At 39.5% G+C, this 15,923-nt stretch overlaps 1 protein-coding gene across 9 annotated transcripts in view; it reads left to right on the top strand.

Moving 5' to 3' along the window:
• plcb1l (phospholipase C beta 1-like) overlaps window positions 1–15,923 on the top strand; it is a 147,272-nt gene that overhangs the window by 76,465 nt on the left and 54,884 nt on the right. For 8 of the 9 annotated variants that reach the window (XM_067482582.1, XM_067482581.1, XM_067482575.1 and 5 more), the window contains one exon: window positions 1,765–1,833. The exons of the other annotated variant lie outside the window; for it this stretch is intronic. Coding sequence is in view for 6 of the 8 variants with exons in the window: in XM_067482575.1 (XP_067338676.1) it covers window positions 1,765–1,833 (69 nt within the window). In the remaining 2 variants the exon portion in view is untranslated. The remainder of the gene's footprint in view (window positions 1–1,764; window positions 1,834–15,923) is intronic. 9 annotated transcript variants of the gene reach the window in all.

The following is a 15,923-nucleotide window of genomic DNA, read 5'->3' as shown; positions in this document are numbered from 1 at the left end:
TGAGTGGACACACAGTTCACTCCGGTAACTTCCCACCTCATGTCCTGGCTCCGTCTCCATCCAGGCTGATGAAGGGATGCAGTAACTGAAGGAAGGTACCAGGGGCTGTCTCGAAGACTGTATTTTGTGTATATTTACTGCTAACAACATTACAGGTATTGTAGGCTTAGTAATGAGAACAAAACAGAGCACGGGAAGCTCTTTGAAATCACGTTTTCACAGACACAACCATCAATCATGGACAAGAGAGGCTAAGTTAAATATTTGCACCATGAGAAGCTTTTAACTTGCAAGTGGCTTTATAGTGTCAATATTTCAGCTCTCTCATTTTGAATTCTGTCCCACTTTGCCACAGCATCACTATAGTGTGATCTGAATGTTTGAAGGACCAAAAGGTGTCACATAGCTCCCCTCACTGCTGTATCAATAATGAATTAGAAGTGGGGGATACTGAAAGTATACTTTTTTTTTTTTGTCAAATCATACAAATGTTATTCCCTGCATTTTGATCTAATTTGAAGACCGTTCATCATAGCTCCATGTGTTAATATAGACCCTTTTTCCCTGCTTGTTCACAGTGAAAATATAGTGCCAGTTTACTGTCATTCCGTTCTTTATGTCGAAAGCAGGAGTAGTAAAATTGGCGCACCTGTTCCAGCTTGATGTCTGGAGACAGGCAGCCTGAGGGTAGGCGTGAGGGGGTGTGATGTTTTGATTAGGTGAGGTTGAGACACCAAGGTTTTTTCTCCGGCGAGACTCTCTATGTACCTTGGCAGAGAAAGTTTTACAGCATGATTCAAACTCAATCTAATTGGGTGTTTTTATGTAATATTTGATAAAGATTAAAGTCACATTTGGATTTGTGTGACCAAATGTATATTGGAGGAGAAAAGGAGAAAAGAGTGTTAGGGCAAAGAAGGTGTCCCCATACTTTTATGTATGGGTGTCCCCATACATTAAAGTATGACATAAAAGTATGGGGACACCCATACATAAAAGTATGTCCACTCCAATCCAAAAGTCCACAGTAACTACAGTAACGCTAAAATCCAACTAAAAGCTGAATCAACCAAATCAGATACGGCTGCAGATGATGGTTTAAAGGAGAGGATGTCTCATGTTTCTGAAACACATTTCCTGTCTCATGTCTTTCCTGGCATTCCTCCATTCATCATTAGTGGGAGGGAATAAGACACAAGCAAAAAAACATGGATGGGACTAAAGGAACTTTGTTGTAACCATGATGTACCTATTGTACAAGTTGCTCAACTTCATGGCTCTACTCACCCCAGCCACAGCCTCTTCACTCTTTTACCATAGAGTCAGAAGCAAAAAGTATCTTATAGGACTTTCTTCAAAACCTATTTTGAGTATTTTTGCTTGTGAAGAGCAAGTAATCATTTAGGCAGGTCATGAGTCAACATGGGAACTTTATACATTTGTCCTAATTTCATGCACTGCAGTGACACTTTTGCAGGGGGCAGTGTCATTAGGCTTGCAAATAACTGAATGACTCCCACATGACATGCAGTATTGAGGCTAATGGTTGCCTTTAAACACTTGTGGTCCCTCATACACAATGCATTATGCAACAGATGGCAGATTTTTGTAAATGCACAGGGTCAACTGAAATGTTTCCCTTTACCTTGGATCCCAAACAGCTCCCATGGGCACAGAAAGTATAAACTGGCTTTGAAGCTAACATTAGCTGAGTTAACAATTGATGGGCATTAAAACTCATTTAGCTGTGCTTCTCGTTTGCAGGATACCGACCTACTGGATATAGCATGCATTAAAGATGCCAGAAATGGAAAGTGTACTAAAACGCCAAAGGTAAGCCACACGTTTACTAATTTGAGTTTATTGGCCAGTGCATGTACTTGGTTATAAACTAAAAGTCAGAACACGTATATTCAGAAATCTTCTAGTTGTTTTTGTCTGCAATATTAGCTATTGATTTAAGCGCAGCGTTTACAATATTTTTAGTTCTTTTTTTTTCTTTTGAGGCTCTGGGCACACAATTAACATTGTACTAAAGGGACTGAGGAAGGTTTAGTTTAGGTGCTGATATGCTCTGTAAGTGTTTATTTTTGTACCAATATGAAAGGCATGAGTGGGTGTGAGCCCAACCATGAATCAGACACAGTCTCCATCCATCTATCCAGGGACTGTTATGGAGAGGATTGAAATTGGTTGACGTGTTTATGATGATTGACTGTTAACCGTCGAGGGTCTGTGCTCATGCCTGCAGGCGTACAGAGATTGCGTTAGTTCTTGTCTGCAGTACAATCAATGTAACTGCTTTTTTGCATACAACCCTTAAAATTTACATTTAGGCCACGATTGATTGATTGACATATTTTGTTTAGGTTTAGACAGTAAATTGAAGACCAAAGTAATGAGGTGAGAATAAAATGACACCCAAGATTGACAAACATGGTATGAATTCAGACACACCAACAGAGGGAATCTGTAGTGATGAAAGAAGAATTTACAAATACCTTTTTATTCACTTATAAACTAAAGTTGTTGAGAATTTAGCACATACTGTACTGGTGAAATAACAAAGCCAATTGCTGTTGCTTGAGTTAATTTCCAAGTTAATCAAGTGATGATTAGAACAGTACCATTTACACATCCTTTTATTATATACCTCTTAATGCATCAGTTGTGTTTGTCTTTTGGATCAAGTCAGTCTTGGGTAATTTTTTACATAGCATTGACAGTACTCATAACTTTGACTTGGTGCAGCAGGAGAAGTCAGTGGGGGGTTGTGAACTGCTGCTCTTTCTAGGGAGTGAGTAACGAAGGATTGAGTACAATAACACAGAGAGGATTCATGCATTTCTAAACAGCTTACAGAGTGATGCTGCCTAGGGAAGAGCCATGACCAAATGAAAAGTACGATGGTCGAAGCATTGGAAATCCATTACTGGGAGATGGAGCGGTGATGCATCCCCGGCATTGTAATGGGAACACCAGTGAGACACAGTGTCTGAGAAGTTGATGAGATGATGAGGGGAAGGTGGGCAAGTAAAGATGGTGGAGCTAATGAAAAGACTGTGGGTATTAGAGGAATGGAAGCTGGAGAAGAAAGGGACAAGTCTACTGGAAGCAAGAGAAAGCATTTTCTCGTAGCAACTCTCATGCGGTGGTAAACATCCACTGAGAGCCTTACAGTAAAAATTGTGTATTCAAATTAGTCCAAATTATGATTGCTGGTAGCCTTAACATCATTGATTCAAGATGTCTCCAGGCGGTAGCATGGTGGGGGAGTGGTTAGTCCTGCCGCCTCACGGCTAGAAGGTCCTCAGTTTGAATTCCAAGCTGCTGCGGCCTTTCTGTTTGGTTTGCATGTTCACATCTTGCATTAGTGGGTTTCGTCACAGTATTCCTCCCACAGCCCATATCAAAAACATGATTAATCGGTGAATCTGAAATTGTCTGTAAGTGTTAATGTGAGTCTGAATGGTTGTCTGTCTGTGTGTCTCTCTGAGATAGACTGGAATCGTGTCTAGGGTGTACCTTGCCTCTAGTCCCATGAAAGCTGGGAGAGGCTCCAGCCCTCACATGACCCTAAACAGGATTGTGGTTACAGATAATGGCTGGATAATAGATGTCTCTAGGGTCTATAGAAGCCTATGGAATGCTTAGCAAACCATGGTCTGTGTCTTCTAAGGGACATAAGGCAGGGACAAATTTAGTGTATATGGAGAACAAGGTAAAAAGCTGAAGGAACTCAAACAAATGTAATACAAATGTCTTCAGAGCCAGTTTATTAAAATAATTTGTGTTCCAAAATCCCAAATGGAATAAAAACCTCAAGTTGAGGAAGCCTCAGTTTCCACAGTTTTCCAGCTTAACTCTGAGCACAACTTGTGAAATAAAGCTGGGCAATAACAGCAAGCCTGTATGTGACTACTAGAAGGTTTCCGTTTGCCACAGCTCAGCAAGAAATATTATCTATTTTATATTTCTAACAAAAACAGGCAAATTTGAAAAGAAATGGTTTCTTTGATATATTCAAATTAAACACAACACAGAAATCTTAAAAATCTTATTCTGACATAGCATCTATTGGATTTATATTCACATATATTCCCTCTTTAAAGCTGAATTGCTCCTTCTGCTTTCACTCAAGGGCTCCCCTGGCAGCATTCATTCATTCATACAAATTTCAGGAAACCAACACAGTTACCAAGACAAGATGAGATGTTAGACTCGTAATGACATGGTGGTAAAAAGCTTCAGAAGTGCTTTCATCATGCTACTCAAGACTTCTCTGTCTCAGCTGAACATTGTTAGACGTAGATACAATAATTCTCAGCAGACTGGCTTTAAATAAGCTCCAGCTGGCAAGACTGGTTTGGCTCACCTCTTTTGAGCTTTTTGTTTCTACCACAGCTCAAGTTACTTCATATTGTCAGAATTTCTGTCTGAATATCATTAGGATTTATAGCATGTTGCTGCGTTCTTCGGTTTGTTGCAGTTGTGTGGGTGGCTCGTCTGACCTCTGATGAACCTATGGCACCCTTCCCACATGCTCCAGCTTCTCTGTTGTGATTCATACATTTTCCTTGTAAGACACACACACACACACACACACACACACACACACACACACACACACACACACACAGACACGCACAAAACAAAAATACATTTTATAGAGAAAATGCTGACTATCATTTGTGCATCGCATGCACTTACAACTGCATAGACACAAATCTCACACTGGAAGACAAACACACATGCAATGACTAGAATAACAAAGCACAACAAAAACAGTGTCCTTTGTTCTACCATGGTCAGACTCCTGATGCTAATTAGCATGTGTCTACCCCATCATCATTTATACTGATTAGATTGGCCACTTGTCAGAATGACAAGAGGCAACCTTTGTTTGACGGGTGGCTCCAGAAATAAATCACACCCTTGGGTCTGTTGAGCAAAGCCAATCACTATTAATCAACCACTTTTGATACCCACAAATAGCTGTTAAATTTGCCATATTCAACACAAAGATGTGCAGAGAGGTGCATAAAATGACTTATGTGAATTTTCTTCTAAATTAGTTTGGTCATTTAACATGTTTTTCTAGAGTTCATAAAAAGTACAAACCATGCTTTCATTCGACCGTTCACTCAGCTGCGTGTTCCTGCATTCGGCCTTATGTTACGCACATGCACAGCTGGAGAAAGCCGATTAGAAACCTGGTTACATGTACAGGGTTTCCCTAATCGTCTACCCGAATTTAGGAAACCAGCCTTCTCATTTAAACGAAGGTTAAGAAATCAGATTTCACGAGTAAGCTGATTGTAACCTGGTTACTTAAATCTATCTAAACACACTCATAGATAAGCACAAGGTACCCTTCAGCATCAGCATGTACAAGGTTTCACCTGTTCTGATTAGGTGAGCCTCGCTCAGAAATTGTGATATATAGAAGGAAATATCTTTTGTTTTCTGCTATTCTGAGTCTGTGTCAAGAAAGTGTCAGCAACAACTCTCTTCAATAAGACAATTTGGAACAAAAATAATTTTACAAAAGAAAGATACAATTACATTAAGAACAAAAAATACTTAATCAAATCATTGAGTTATTGCATATATTTGTGGCAACAAGACTATGTTATAAATTTGGGGGGTGTAAAATCATTTTCACATACGTCAAAAGCCCCGGTCACTGCATCTGGTTTCACTGTTCTAAACCACGTATTCATATTGTCTCTTTTGTTAAATAAACCTATTAGTTTGTTCCTGCACAGAGTGTTCCCTTACTTCCCTTCCTTCCTTCAACCACGCTTATAAAACCAATCACATCTGCAGTCTCTGGTATACAATTCACCATTGAGCTGACTTCTACAAAACTATGTTAGGATAACTGTTCCCCTCCCTTTTTATTGTTGTGCCTTTTTACACACTGTGAGGGGCAAATTGTGAGGCTGTTTTCATCCTTCTGCTTTTTGAAAGTGTTATTTTATTGGAATTATTCTTTTGTAGCAGAACTGAAGCACTGGAAAAAGGGTGCAATCAGCATCTCACCTTGCTGCTTACAGTACTGTAGGTGTCTGACAGACAGAATGACTTCCTTTCTCTCTATCTCTTTGAGAACCAGATATGTAATGCATTTGAAATGTCCTGCTTGTACTCAGTGACTTGTGACTTAAGCTTTTGTATACATGTTGAAAATGGAAAATGATAATAATGACTTAGTGTTTATTCTCAGATCTTTCAATTTTTTATAATGGAAGCAATATCAAGCCCAGCCACTGTTACCCTGTGGGAGGACTGAAAATGTCGAAACAATAATTCTAATATTCTTATCTTACTATAGTTGGAGTTTATCACATGCTTGTGATTATTTTGCTGTGTGCGTGTGTGTGTGTGTGTGTGTGTGTGTCTAGGTGGCTGTGTCTTAAAAAGACATACAAAAGACATGAAGGCAGACTGAGGTGCTGCTGTGGATGTAAATGTGGCAGATAAATTCTCACATGGTCACACACAAGTAGAAAATCCGCTCTTCTTAGAATATCCTTTTTTTTGGTGGTAGTGTTGGTGAATTTCACGCATACACAGGGTTTCTTGCTTATACCGGAGAGTTATTAACAATCAACTGAGAGGGGAACAAATTGATTTTTGGAGTGCTGTCAAAGAGGATAGTTTACAAAGGTGCACTGTCTGGAATCCCGTCGGTGTTATCAGCTGAGGAACACGTGTAAATTACTTACAACTGCAAAACAAAGCTGGAGAGCAGCTATACTGTGTGTATATACAACCACAATGTGCAGTGGAAATGTCAGATAAAGGATGTGAGCGATTTTGACAAACATGTTATTGGCATTCAGCAGCAGAATCAAAGCTCTGTTGTTCATTTCCTCCAGATCTCCAGAGCTATTTGTTCTTTCAAACTTCAGAGGAAGGGCTTGCCAGCTCAGTTTCAGTCTAAGCTCGCAGCAGAGGGGACTGCTGCTAAATACAGAGCAGCCTGTGTGTCCCCAGCAGTGTAACGAGAGCTGGGAGAGGCCAGCAGGCCATTATCACCACTGGTCTGTCTGACCAACAAAGTCGGCTAAAGCTCTATCTCCCACTGCAGTAAGTGCTAAACAGCTCCTCAGAGTACAGAGCAAGCTACTGTAGGGTTTAGATCTGCCTTCTGTAATTTCCTTATTCATGTGTAAGGCTGCCAACACATAGGATAGAGAGTAGACATGAATGAGACCTACAGTCTCAGTGTCCTGCCATTTATTTTTGGCTTTGTTCCCTTCTACATTCTTTTTATTTACCTTAACAGACTGAGATTCTACACTTTTAATAATATTTTTGATACCAAGTCACCAGGTTAAAACTGCAAGAATGAAAGGAATTAATGTCTTCTCTGCAGTTTTTGGGAGCATAAAGACTCTTGGCTCAGTGTTTATTGGCATCATCTGTGGTTACTGGTGTCTGTTTAATGAAGGATGGGCAAGAGAAGGTGCTCCTGTTGCAGCAATCCCAGCTCTTCAAATCTATTGATGTACGAATGGTCAAGGCCTGCCCCTGACCTGGACACAGGCCTCCAAGATAAATAGCTGAGAAGGCATGGAAGTGTTAGGTTACATAAGCTCAGTGTGCATAATGTACTTTTTGGTGCACTGAGCATTATGTACACTGTGTCAATACAAGAGTCTCTAGAACAGAATGAGAAACGGACCTTCAAGATGTATGATTTCATTTCATTTTTTAACCTTTCACAGAAGTCAACCAAGGCCTTCATTCAGCATTTGCATTACAGTGGCATAGAAGATTCTCTAAATTTATAGTTTGAAATTTCTCCCCAAAATATAGATCAATTTCCCTTCAGTGGTCACCACAGCAGAACGTTTTCTGCCGGTTGAGTTTATTACACCGGATGGCTTTCCTGCCGCAACCCTCCCATTTTTCCCCGGCCTCATGTTGGGGTGGGATTCAATCCCATGGCCTTCTGCGTCTCAACCTGGTGCTCTACCCATTGGAGCCTCCTGACCAGGCCTTATGGAAATCTTTCTTCAAAATACAATCTGATGTGCATTCATGTGCATTTAAATTTACTCGGCTGAAGATGACATATTGTACACAGTGATGCTCAGCCTTTTGTAGGAAGTCCAGTTGAGCTGCGTTTCGGCTCATCACTGTGTCAACAGTTGATTTATTTTTGTGTGCATGTAGAGTGAAGTTATATTTTAGTAGCTATATCCCAGTGATGTAATGATATTCACATTAGCATTTGTTGTAGATGTATCACAGTAATACTGAATGCACGCAGACCTTTACTTACCTTTTCTTTCATCCCCAACACTGGAACACGCATTTTAATTCAAACTCCGGTCTCACTGCACAACTACACAGTCCCCTGTATTCAAAGGAAAACAATATCTGATCCCTGCTTACAGGCTGACATGCACGGATCAGTGCTAACCAATGATATTTAGTCAAATGTTGAGAGCACATCTTGCTTCTGCTGATAGACTGTAGATTAGTGTCACATGGCAGTGTGTTGAAATAGTGGTCTGTTATTGGAGACAATTAGTGTTTTGCTGTGCATTAATGATCAAATCCTTAGGAATGACAATTGTTTAAATGAGCACTGATGGTTTGAGAGATGAGCAGCTGAATGTAAAACTTTAAGAGGACAATCAATGATAATGATTCTCTCTAACAACCTTTGTTCGGCTGAGACAGAGTTTTGTGCATACAGAAATGGGGAGATTATAGCTACGTTGCGTAGCTGAGATGCTATTACTTACTATATGGTTTGGGGATAAAACAAGATTTGATACAATGAATCAATGGATAAATCACTTACTGTGTAATAATCAGTAATGTATCATTAATGATCGTAATCTCACTATGGGCTATGTATTGATTTCAAAATCCTGAAAAAGAATACATTTCCAGCACTGTCAGTTCAGTGATTCATTCTTTATTAGACTCTAATGTAGAGATATACAGTATGTGCGCTTGTTTTTTCTGTCCTTTCAAAATATTTACTACTGTATCTTTGTTAATCTTCTACAATAATGAATTGGGATGGTAACCTTCTGTAATTTTTCCCATAATGCCTTGAATTAAACACTGGTTTAACAGTCACTATATTAAACTAAATCAGATAATCATTATCAAAAAGTACACAAGATTATCAAGCTAATGCCAGCTTGATCCCAGTCTTGCAGGCACCTTCCCCTGCAGGCTCTGCTCAGAGACATCTTGGTAGAAAGAACCATGTAACTGTCTGTCACTTGACAGGTGTAGACAGAGGACTCTCCCACACTCCCCATTTCAGACATGAGCTACACACACATATGCACAGTTCTCGTGCACACATGCAACCATACCCATGAGACTTGTGTTATAGTGGTCACTGAAATAAACATGTCATCACAAGCATATATCACCGCCTCTCATGTTGGACTCTCTCTTTCTGCTTAGTTGGCCTGACACACATATTCAGATTCAGCTCAGTCCGTGCCAATATGTGAGGAAGAGATTGGCGATTTTGGACTGCCTCTGACAGTTGTTTTCATCAGTAGGACTGGCTGCAGGACAAATGGTAGCTTTCAGTAAGAGGTGATTAAAGTAAATGGTATATAGATTAATTGATTTGCATAAAAGAAACTGCTGAACGGCTATTTGGCATCAGTCCAGGATGAGCAATTGATCAGTATCACACATCAACATTCCTCCAGGTGAGCAGCAGCTGAGAGGGGAATGAGAAAGGGGCATAGACAGCAGAAAAGAAAAGGTTAGCATGATGAATCCTGATGGGTTTGGTTTGATTCCTCAGTCAGTTACTTGGGCGATCCTTGTCAGGTGATACCTGCAAGATGAATTCCCCTGGTGTGAAATCCCCTGGTGTGAAGCGGGCACATCTCATTACTGCTCTTAGAAAAATCGAAGTTGATGCTCACTGTCTCTTGGTACTCCCCGAGAAGCTGCTCCTTTTCCCAGCTAACATGAGACAGGGCTACTAGACCAAGATGAATGAGGAAAGAATGGCTGAATGAATGAACAGATGAAACAGAGACTGTTACGATGAACAGAGTAGCCTGTTTCAGCACAGAGGGAGCGTTAACTAAGTGGTCCGGTGATGACTATCTTGGTGAAAAGGTCAGAAGGAGCACAATGGTGCACCTGTGCAGGTAAAATTCCCCTTATTTACTAGAAACCCAGATGGAATGTCTCAAATAGTTGACCTGAGAAAAGAGAATTCTATCCTCATTCATCCTCAGGTGTAGATTTTCCTGTTGTTAGTATAAAAGAAAGAACAATGGATATGAGTTTAGTTGTCTGCTTTTCACTCTACGCTACGCAAACCAGTTTTAACATCCAATAATATGAGGCATTAACTTCCTTATATTTGTGTCTCTGTTGTCCCTGTTATTGAATTGAGCCAATATTGTACTGCATGCTGTACACTGTATCAAATACATTCAGAGAGAAGACCGTTGGCTTGATACAATCTCATGTGTCAAGAAATTACAAAGCCCTTCAGACAGGACAGTAAAGCAAGACACAACAAAAGCAGCAGTCTTAAGCAAACAAAACAACTTCAGAAGTATCAAAATTTGTTACAAAAAGGGACATGATAGATATATACAGGTATAAAGGCTCACAAACACAAGCACTAGTTGAGATTTGATCCCTCTGTGTCATTGTCCAAAAAAACATGATTAATACAAGTCAGTTTACCTTTATTTATATAGTGTCAATCTACAACAAAGTCAATACCATACAGATAAGTAGAGAAAACCCAGCCCTAGGCAACAGTGGAGAGGGAAGAACACCCTTTAACTGATGAAACCTCAGGGTCAGGGTGGGCCACAAAAAAACATTGGGCAGGTTGGTAGGACCAGTGGCAGCACAGTGGAGACACACTGTTCCAAGGCAGGGGACACCTGCAGAAAACTACAGAGAGAGGGGGACAGACAGGGAGAAGGACAACTACAGGGGAAAGATGACACAAAGTGTCACCTTACGATGGTGACATGGAAATGTGGGCTGATGGGAGCAGGGAGGAGATTAAAATTAAGATTAAGCAGCCAGTAGTAGTGAAAACTGTCAACATGTAAACAAACCTGCTAGACTGTTGGCTGATGAAGAGTCTTTTCTGCAGTCACTGTTCTGGTGTCAGTCTGTTTCAGTGAAACTTGATGCCCGCAGTGAAATCAGACGTGACATTTTGTAGCGAAACCTAGCGAAGGTCGTCCCAGTGGAACTGGAGCTGATCAAATAAGAACCAGTGCAGACAGAAGCTCACAGACTCACAAAGCCGGGCTGGTGCCAGGAGAAACTCAGCATTTTAGTTTGTGAAGAAAAATATGTGTTAACACAGACACTTAGAAAGACACCCATTCATCTTCAGTTCCTCCAGGCAGGAGAAAGTCACAGACTAGGAGTCTGGTTAGATGGATGTATGCCTAAATTGATTTAAAAATGGATACTATTATCACATTTTTTTTCTCATTTATTGTTAACATTATTACTAACTACCACTGCTACCAGCCATTTTATTTTCCTCATCAGCTGCCAACTTCTAGCTTGTTAACACAGTGACTTTAAGGTATTGTAACATGTTTGTTGTAGATGTGTAGCGTGCACCCTGTTTGCCAGCCAGTTGTTTTTCCCCACAACATTGATGTGTGGATTGGCAGATGATGAATGTGTGATGATGGATGTCATGGATGCTTGCAAACACACAGGTGTGGAAAGCATGATTAAGCCTTTAGCAGTTCTGCTACCAATTTTCATGCAGGGCAATCTGTGTGTCATTATGTATTGACCAGTTGCCCTTTCCCAGTCACTAAACGGGGATCGTATTCATTATTTAGCATTCTGATATTTGAATACTCATCCCCAATCTTGCACTTCATTGTACAAAATTCATAATAAGGTGGATGTTTTTTTAATATAAAATGGGACAACTGAAAAACAAACCTGTGGATACAGTTAACTGAGAATGATTCCTAGGATACCAAACAGTGTGAGTACCTTTCAGTTGAGATATATGGTTTAATTGTGTGTACACACACATAAAAACACAGACACGTGCACACCGATACGCACTGCCTACCTTGCAGGTGAATATGAGATATGAGTGTTACTGTATGACCCTTCTGATGGGGTCTGTTACTATGGAAATCATAAAGAGAAGAGGATGAACGCTAAGCTTGCAAGGCCAGAAAAAGGGGGTCTGACACACTGCCTTTCCATTTGAAAGGAGAGTGTAGGAACGATCACATGAACCGCTAATTATTTCTTTCTTCTCCTCTCCTCTTATCTTCTCTCTTCTCCTCTCCTCTTTTCCCCTGCCCTCTCATCTCCCCTACACTCATCTCCACTTCTCTCTTCTCCGCCTGTTGGGTCTGAAAACCATATGTCTGTGTCAGTCTAGGGAGTTTGTTTAACAGCAGTAATTGGAGCAACATTTGCTGAGATCTGTTCACTGTTCCAGACTTGTGATTTTCAAAGTGATTGAGGGAGTTTAAAAAATACTCTGTTTGACTGAGCACTTGATTCTCTTTCATCAAGTACCAAACTTCTCGAAAAACAGTCCTGTGCAGCATCTGCTTTTAATTACGCCCAGCGAATATGCTGTTCTAAGGTCATATTCCAAATTTTCGTGTTACCGGCACATTTTTAGATCCATGTTCATATGAATTTCTTTGACTTTGACATGAATCTACCTTTTTAATAAGTTGATGATTTTGGAAGTAAATGTTTCAAACGACTCATAACTTTAATTGAAAACTATAATCTGCCTTACTTTTCTAATAAGTACGAATGTTAATGAAGCGGCACTAATGAAGCAGTGTTAATGAGCACCAATCATTTCAAAGAGTAGATGTCTCATTTTGGTAACACACAAACATCCAAATACGCCTGCGGGCAGCAGTAAGTTTTTTTGTTTTTTTTTGTCGACTAATTTGTTCAGATTTAATACCGCAAAGTGTCCCATCATACTCTTATCATCTGTCTAATCATAATGCAGTGAACAGAGAGGATGGATAAAATGAGAGAGAAGCCCCAAATGCCTTGGTCACAGTAGTCAGCTCCATAATGACTTTTAATAAAATGTGTGTGTGTGTGTGTGTTTGTACGTGTGCGTGCGCATGTTTGCGTGTTTGTTTTTTTGGCTGCATGTATACTGTATGTGTGGATAAGTCTACTTTAGTGTACTTAGGGACCTTTTCCCATGTTGAGACATAAAGACACAAGTAACCTTTCTCACTCTTCCGAACAATTGCTTCCAAGCACACAAGCATGCAAAATACTTAATTGGTTTTTGATAGTAAATCTCAGGAGACCTAGTAAAGAAAATGTCTGATTGTTAATGCTGCTGCTTCAGAAACCACAGAGTTGTAAGACAAATTCACTTATATTTCAGTCTCTTACCTGTTATCTATGTTGAATGATGTTATACTACGTTTAAATTCAAAGAACTTGGCGACTTTGTCTTTTTTATTCCTGAATGATTTCGCTTTCTGGTTTATTTATTTCTCCAGGAAGCTGTATTACATTTATTGCAGCCCTTTTTTTGTCCAAATGTCCTCTCACTTCTATTCAGGACACCGCATGGTTTTTGGTAGCTGACAGACTGCAGGTGCTGTTTCTCATAAGTGTAACACTTATGAGAGATGACAACACAAGTGGAAAAAACAAGTCAACTTATCAAGTATTGTGCTCGTGCAATTTTAAGATCTGGTTCTTTTAAAAGCAAGTGAAAGTGATACCTTTTCACTGCATTTAATTTCATGTCAAATTATCTTTTGTCAACATTCAGACCAGTCCATTAGCATTAAGAAACTTGATACAGAAATGACTGCAGGTCCTGCAATTATGAAAGAATTTCTCCATGCAAAGTTACTCTGCTTAAAGTCTTGTTCTTACATACTGTAGTGTACTATAGAATGCATTAATACATAAAGTAGCTGGCTGCCATTTATCTTGCAGGTTATAATGGTCCCTACCAGTAAATGCTGTCATTTCCACAGGATCCCTGTTAATGATATTTATTTTCAGTGTATGATCAGTCCATGAACACTAACAGTAAAATTAAAGTCTGCTCCATTAGTTAGATACAGTTGCAGGTTTGCAGTGAATACTGACCATCCTAATTCAGAACCCTACTAGTTTATTTTCATAACCTCATTTTTAATGTACAGGCATTTTAGTAAAGCTGAAGATTTTACTGTTTCACGATTTCATTCTGTACAGCCAACAGAAAAAAAATCTAAAAACTGTTAGAGCCACATAATTAATCGTAGTTTTTTTTTAGTTGTATTTTTATATAATGAGCTGTGATTACCTGTTTTTGATTGCTTGCTTGTTAGCAGGCAACAGGCGTTTTTTTTCTAGACACATCTACTGGTCTGCCATTAGAAACCCTAGACATGCTCTTTCCCTTGGTACAAAATAACCATGGACTGATAATCATCTCTTTATCAGAGATCAGTCAGAGACTCAAAGCAATCAGATATGTAGGCTAGTTCCGCATGGAGTGTTGATTTCTCTCATCACATGCGTCATCAACCTCGTGGCATCTTGAAATGGGCTGTCCCCAGATCACTGTCTCAGTGCATTAGCGCAGAAATTCATGGGATAAAAATGTCCATTTGAATATTGTTTAATATCCAAGGGCTTGTTTAAAGATTCTGTAATCCTTTGTTGGCAGATCACTGGAGCACACAGATGTCATACCAAATGGGGCATTATGTGAGAGTGGTAGGTGGCTGGTTGGTTGGTTGGTGACTGGCATGGCCGAGCCTGGCAGATGGTCCGGGGATGTCGGAACAGCAGGCTCTCTGTGTCACAGCAAAGCTAATGATGACAAAAGGCTAAATGACAGAGGATAAATCACAATTATCACTGCATGATGCTTACAAAGGATCCTCAAATGTTTGCATAGGGATTTGGAGGCCCAGTTAGCGATGTTTATGCACAATATTATGCCACCAATTACATGTTGCTCTTCATATATCTAACAATACTTTGCAAATTAGCTTGACAGCACAACACTAAGCACCTGACTTTTCTAAAGGCCTAAAGGACCCAGCATACCATGCGCATATATCCTGAACTCCTCTCTAGCACCAGACGTTCTCATGAAATAGCTCTGCTGTGATTTCACAGAAAAATAATGAGCTTTGGTGTGAGAAACATTATGTTTCCCTTAAGATTTGCTATGACAGAGTGTTGTCGATTGTAACAGTAGGTTTATCCCTGGAGCTTCACCTTGTAAATGATGCAATGGTGTACCACTGATTTTGAGAAATTTGAGAATTGAATGCAAATTAACATTTTATATAAAAGCTTGTCAGATGTTAAAATGTCTTTCATCTCAGCGGCATAAATTGGACAAATCCAATCTGAGAGCTTTCATTCAGTCACATAACTTTTCTTACTTTGTGTTCTGTTGAGTTTAATGCCTGATTTTGATTATTCTAAATGACTATATATCTGTTTCTAAATTACATTTTGATTGTTTGGATAATGACATTTTATATGACAGTGCATACTTGTAGTGTCAGCTATTTGTCCAGTAGCTAAAATCTTGGCCATATCAATAATTGTTCATCAGATTTTAGGGTGCACTGAAGGTGAGGCCATTTTGTTTACTAATGCTGTTTTACTAATGCTACTAGAATGACCTATCATTCATTTTTATGTGAGTGAAGTCTCAATTTATTTATCCTTCATTCTCTATCACAGAACCTGTATATAACACACAATCTTTATATCTTTTTCATTACCTACTTTTGAGCTTACAGCTGGCAGTTTAAAAAAAAACTTCTATAATATTATTAAAGATAAACAAGTAAACAAGTATTAGTAAGACATGATCATGATTGTGAATAAAGTTGCAACACACTGGCTTCACATTTTGTGTGTCTGTATGATGGTCTTGT

This window comes from Channa argus, chromosome 17 (genome assembly GCF_033026475.1).
Source record: "Channa argus isolate prfri chromosome 17, Channa argus male v1.0, whole genome shotgun sequence".
Taxonomy (NCBI): Eukaryota; Metazoa; Chordata; class Actinopteri; order Anabantiformes; family Channidae; genus Channa; species Channa argus.
The sequence above is the reverse complement of the archived record's forward strand: the minus strand, read 5'-3'. Positions and strand labels throughout refer to the sequence as shown.